Genomic DNA, 6,247 nt, shown 5'->3' with positions numbered 1-6,247 from the left:
TGTAGGGAGACATATGTCTAGCTTGTATGGAGGGTCCCTGTTTCTTCATAGCAGAATGGGAAGAAAGTTCAGCAATAACTGGTACAAAATGTTGCCAAGAACCTTCCTTTTCTTTTTCTTCCTTGATGGGAAACCCAATGCCCAGAAGCTAATTAGAAAGAAAATCTGAAAGCAGTGTGAGGGAGAGACACAGCAATGCAAGAAGAAATTATTAGACAAGAAGAGTGCTTAGCCACAGCTGGTAGAAATACAGCAGAGTGGTATGACTATGAGACAACTTCTTTTTACTGCGCTTTTTACTGCAGCAATGAGTGAGAGGTTCCCCAGCTGCTTTGGCTGTCATTGAGATCACAGCTGCTGAAGGAGCCACGCAGAACAAAGGGTCTCACTCCCGAGGACTGAAAGGGAATCCCACTTTGATATGTAAACCAAAAACTGATGATGAACACCAGTGTAGTTCATAAAAATCCAGCAAGTCAGCAAGACTGGAATAGGTAAAGAAGCTAGTTTAAGGAAAGAAAGTATAATCATCTCGACATGAATTTTGACTTGTTGCAACAGAATATCACCTTCTGGGGTAACGTAAACTTTATTGCTTTCTTCCTCAGGAAGGTCACATCCATACCTAGCCTTCCAGGTAAGTCACATTTTCCTCTTCCAACATAGCAAAATTCCTCAGTCCATGTTCAAGAGAAGGTCATCAGCAAGAAAATAATTTTGAAGCTCTCTGAGCACAATAGGACCAAAAGAAAATTGTTTTTTACTTTCTGAACGTGCTACCCTGTTAAAAGGACACAGAGCCTAGCCTTGCTATCAGTGACAAGGCAAATGGTGCTGCTACTTACGACTAAAAATTTAGTTTCTAGGGATCTCAAGTAAACTCCTCCTCTCACTCCTCCTTCTACAATCTGGTGACTACTACTTAAAACTGGCTACAAATTTAGACTTTGTAATGCCAAAAAAATAAACTTAAGAAGGCAGGAAGCCAAGGAAACCTTCCTAACCAGTAGACACATTTACATTCCTTTTATATTTCTATACAATCTACTTCTATCAGAAGACTGTACTGAGGTTGGACAGGTTGCTATTAAGACTTGCCATTTGTAAAAATGTTCCTCTCACAGAAGTTAAAGTGAAATCTTTAAAGAAAAGGACAAGTTTAGTAGAGAATATAGGCCTTAAAAGCTCAGAGCTGGTCTAGGCTGGGCTGGCTTATGTAGAATCCACTTCCAGGCAACTCCAGCCAGGCGGCAGATGGACCCACAGAACATTTAGTCTACATGTCACTCCACATGGCTGGCCTCAGCTTCACCAAGCGAGCAGAAATCAAGAGAATTAGAATTTGTTTCTTAAAGCATTATTTTTCCAGCCAGGCTTCAGCCTATTAGAGCTAATCCTTTTCCACCTTTTACATTGCCTAGCAAAACAGTTGCTAGGCGAGTTGGTGATAATAAGCATCAGCCTACAGCAAGCTCCAGAGAATCACTTTGTTACACGTGCTTGTATTTTACCTTGTGATATACTTTAATCATACTGTTAAACTAACACAATGTCTAATTATTAGCTACACAAATCACTCATCTTCAATTACATCAGGCTTCTGTTTGCTCTTGCTGTCACATTCCCATGACTATACCATTATTAAAATTTAAACTCACACTTACTAACTAAAACCAAATGAATAAAAAAGCAAGCCAAAACTACCAACTACAACAGAGCTTTCAAGACTCTGTTTCCTACTTGCATTTCTGTGAAGTTAAAAAAGAAAAATTCTCAACAGACTCATCACTTACCATTGGAAAACAAATGGTAATTTTCCATCAAATAAAATGATTTTACAATAACACAGTTCTCTACACTACTCTGTCCTGGTTCTGGCTGGGACACAGTTAATTTTCTTCTCCGTAGCTGGGGGGAGTGCGTGCTGTGTTTTGGGTTTGGTATGAGAGGAGCATTGATGGCCCATTGATGCTTTGGTTATTGCTGGGTGGTGCTTGCACAGGGGACTTTTCGGCCTCCCATGCTCTGCCAAGTGCAGGGGAAGCTGGGGGAGTGGAGCATAGCTGGGGCAGTTGACCCAGCTGGCCAATGGGGTATGCCATACCATGTGACGTCATGTTCAGTATAAAAACTAGGGGGAGGCTCTCACGCATTCGGGACATGCGGTCAGTGAGCAGTTGCATTGTGCATCGCCTGCTTTGTATATTCTGCTGTTGTTGTTGTTATCATGGTTATTATTACCACTTTGTTTTATTTCCATTATTAAACTGTTTTTTTCTCAACCCACAAGTTTTTCTACTTGTGCCCTCCTGAGGTGGGGGGAATGGGGGTGGGGTGGCTGGGTGGTGGAATGGGCGAGCGGCTGCGTGGTGTTTAGTTGCTGGCTGAGGTTAAACCACGACATACTCTCAACCCAGATACTTTAGCACTGCATCAACGTGCAAATTCCACTAAGTAAAAACTGCATCAACGTGCAAATTCCACTAAGTAAAAACGACCAATTCTCTAGCTTTCACTAATCTGTGCAGATTACTTGATTTGCAGATAATGTGTCCTTCAGGGAGGGGTAGGTGGCTCCATGGGGGCCAAATGAAATATAGTAAGGATTGTTAGTTCATTTTGAGTGTATTTAAGTGGCAAGTTAAAATACCGCACCTCTGGAGATTTTCCCTTTTGCCTTTGGTAATCACAATCTGTTCAAGGAGCTCTTGCCCACAATTGGCTTCTTTAATTGTAGCTGCTTTGATGGCATATCCTTCATCAGGCCCTTTGCCCTTCCTCCCCCACGCGCAGAAGATACTGAGCATTTGGAATTGGGTTACAGCTCTGTTAACCTCCACACCACATGAGCCAACTCTCAAGACTGTTTTGCCAACACCTTTCAGAACAAGTAAGGATAGCTAACTTTGGGAAGATGCAAAAAGCCAGGTCTTCAGCCTCTTTAAAGTCCACACAGAAGACGACCTTACACAGGGTGAAATTTCATCTGGATGCTTTCCCAAGGATCAAATAGGAGGAAAGAATACAATCCTCTCCTTATCGTACTCTCGGAAATTAAGCATGTGTCCAGGGTTGCCCAGGCTAATACAGTGCTAGAAATCTAACATCCCTCAGTCCCAGTTTAGCTTCTTTGTCATACTCCTCCCTACTTTCTGTTCCTGCCAAATCACCTGAAACGTTCTAGCTGTGATTTTCTGCCAAAATATAATTTCTCCCAACAGCCTGAGGGATATCAAACATTTAAGAAATGCCTGTTTCTAAAGATAGAGCTGATCTAATTTCTTGGAAGTCTTCCTAATGATACTTTGAAGTGCTATAAGCCAAACTCGGAAATTATGGCTAAGCAGCTTTTGAACAAGCACGCTTTTGAGCAGTTTTAGAGCATATTATCTTGTTATTAATAACACTTTCCATTCAGCTTCCCAATCACAATGGAATGTGCTTTAATTTTGTGTGGAACTGATACACTGGTGTGCTTTATTCAAGAGTTTTACTTCTGCGAGCTGATTTAAAGTTTCAGCTCCTTCTGTAGGAATATCTGCAATATCATGCTTCTTCTAACGCAGACCCTCACAGCTACTGACACAGGAACCAATTAGTGAAAGACAGACACAGCAAGATTTCAGCAGCACCAGCATTGCGTTCACATCAATTAAATACTTCTTACAGTTCAATAAAACTGTCATTTATCTCCAAAGTACATATACTGCAGTCTCCCCAGTAGCATTTCAGTGTACGCTTCCATAGAGTTCCTTCCTAATTTGTACATCTGTCCAGATTTCCTAGGGAACAGGTTTCAAGATGGTGAGAAAGACACCTGCAGTATTTCCAAGTCTCACAGGAGATTTCTTTCTTCCCAGGAAGAATTAGTTTCAACCTAATCAATCTTAGAAAAAAATCATTAAAATAGTCACTGTCTGAGAATAAATAAGGACAAAACTTTTCAAGAGACACCAAAACTTTAAAGTTTTCCTTGCTTACATCTTAACCTCCAACAAACTGCCTTCCTTCAGTGAACCCAGCTGTCTTTCTCTGTAAGTAATGGGGAAGGTAAGGGTGTCAGCACCTTATACATAATAGTCAGCACCGTGTATCAGTTGGATCTGTGATTCTACATGAACCACTGCTAGCCTGGCTCCTAAGATCAAAGTATTCTCTGCCTGACTGTGCAACGAGAGAGAATTTAAAGGAAAGCAATAGTATAAGAACACAGAATAATTCAGGTACAAAACATTTCCCTGGCAACATTAGAAAATAAATCACATAAATAATAATGGCAAAATATACCATTCTTCAAAGGAAACACACCTGAAGGGAATGAAGTAACCAGGTATTTTTACAAACGGTGCTTCAGCAGTGACTGCACAATAAGCCTAATGCTGGTATTTTTTAAATCTTTGATGCACACATATTAATTATACATTCAGGACCGAAGCGTTGGCAGAGTCCTTGTTGTATTTGCAGCCTACGTGCATCCCCAAGAGCCAGCAAGATAAAAGACATACTCATGCAATGTTCAAACTTCTTATGAGGCAAACTATCCCTTAATGAAATCCATTCTTTCTAGGGCACAGATTTCCAAAAAGACAAAGGACGCCAGTGCTCATGACACAGATTGTAGATGCATCTTACAGTCTAAGGGCCAGGGCAGCAGGAGGTGAAGTATGCCTGCATCTTCTCTAAAACAGCATAAGCCCGAGCACACACAAAAAGTAAACAAAGAACAACAGAGTATTCTCTTAAAGCTGACTTGTAAGAAACAGCTAAAACAACACTCTTTAAATAAGCATATGCTACCAGATTAAGCATATGCTACCAGATAAACCTTTTATGCTTAAAGCCAGAATACGTCATAACTGAGCCCTTTATTAAGCTGAGTCTCCTGCTACAGCTAACACAAAGGTGTTCAGATGCATCCTTGTCTGATTTTCAGCAGGTTCTTCTCCCACCTCTTTCATCCTCAGATCTTGACACATTGAACACTGGGGACTTTGATACCCAGAAAAAAAATCAACTACGGAGCTCACATCCAACTCTAGCAAACCACATAAGAGGATCAAACATACTACATGAAACAGTATGTGAGGAGAATGATTATGTCCCATCAATGAAATGGAGACACAGAAGTTTAAGCACCTTGCTGTAGACTACCCAGTGACCCAGTTTGTGAACAAAGACCACCACTCAGGAGTTCTAAAATTGGATGTTTTGCTCTAACTACTCAGTTATTCTCATTCCCCACCTGTAACAGAAGATATCTCCTGGGGACAAAGCGCTTCCTCTCCCTGAGGGAACCACTTCCAGGAGCGATGCTGGCCATTTTCATTGCCAGGTAGCTAGTGATGAAATGACTGATCACCATGAAGGAGAATGATGAGGAGACTCATACCTGTCCAGTATATCTGGGAGAGGTAAGATCATCCACTGCCATATTCCCAAACCTTCGCTGTTATCTGAATGCCAGAATGTCCGGCTCTGTTCCTTTCCTGTCTTGTTCTCGACCAGCACCAGGGATATATTTCCCAGCAAAACACCATGGATGAGCCATGACATTCGTAGCTGGAAGAAAGAGAACATACGAGATTAAACATCACAAACATTATACAAAAGTTAACAGAAGTCCCAACTCTTCTTTCATTTCTTTGTTTTCTAATCACCAAAAAGTTGATTCTCCCTCCCTTATGCTCATGTAATCCCTTTAGAAAACTCCACAGATGTGGAGGTCTGTAATACTTAGTATATGCTATTTAATATTGGAACTACTGGCCTTTCTTTTTGGTAAAGTTGAGTCCAAACCATCTCTGTTTTAGCTTTCACATATGTGTCTGTAATTTTAAATGGATAAGCTAATACCTCTATTATCTGCAGTACCCAGATCACACTCCCCTAAGATGCCATCTAAGAGATTCAAGTTAAGACTCACAACTTTTTCAGCAAAACACTTTTATATTCTGGCAGCAGCAAAAACACAGGGAGAATAGCTGCAATAAGCAGGCATCACTACTAATCACATCCGCATCCCCCAGATACTCTTCAAAAATCAGTTTTTCCTTACCTCATTCCAAGCATCTACAGACTTTCCAGTTAAAGTTCAGTAATAATTAGGGTTTTTATTAATTAAAATACCTTAGAGAACTGGTTTTCTAACATTTTGGTTACGTTTAATTGAGTCCATTTCTAGGCATTTATCCCTGTACGTAAAATTATTTCATGTAGTTTTCTCATTTTATGACTTCCTCTCCCTCAT

The 6,247-nt window shown here is 40.6% G+C and overlaps 1 protein-coding gene across 1 annotated transcript in view; it reads right to left on the bottom strand.

Annotated features, from left to right (window-relative positions):
• ALK (anaplastic lymphoma receptor tyrosine kinase) overlaps window positions 1-5,559 on the bottom strand; it is a gene marked incomplete at its 5' end in the record, with an annotated part of 57,375 nt that extends 51,816 nt beyond the window's left edge. The window contains one exon of the mRNA XM_009574370.1: window positions 5,390-5,559. Coding sequence (XP_009572665.1) covers window positions 5,390-5,559 — 170 coding nt within the window. The remainder of the gene's footprint in view (window positions 1-5,389) is intronic.
• Window positions 5,560-6,247: the final 688 nt, after the last annotated feature.

The sequence above is a fragment of the Fulmarus glacialis genome, unplaced genomic scaffold, assembly GCF_000690835.1.
Source record: "Fulmarus glacialis isolate BGI_N327 unplaced genomic scaffold, ASM69083v1 scaffold14390, whole genome shotgun sequence".
In the NCBI taxonomy this organism is placed as follows: domain Eukaryota; kingdom Metazoa; phylum Chordata; class Aves; order Procellariiformes; family Procellariidae; genus Fulmarus; species Fulmarus glacialis.
Note: the sequence above shows the minus strand (reverse complement) of the source record. Positions and strands in the feature narration are given on the sequence as shown.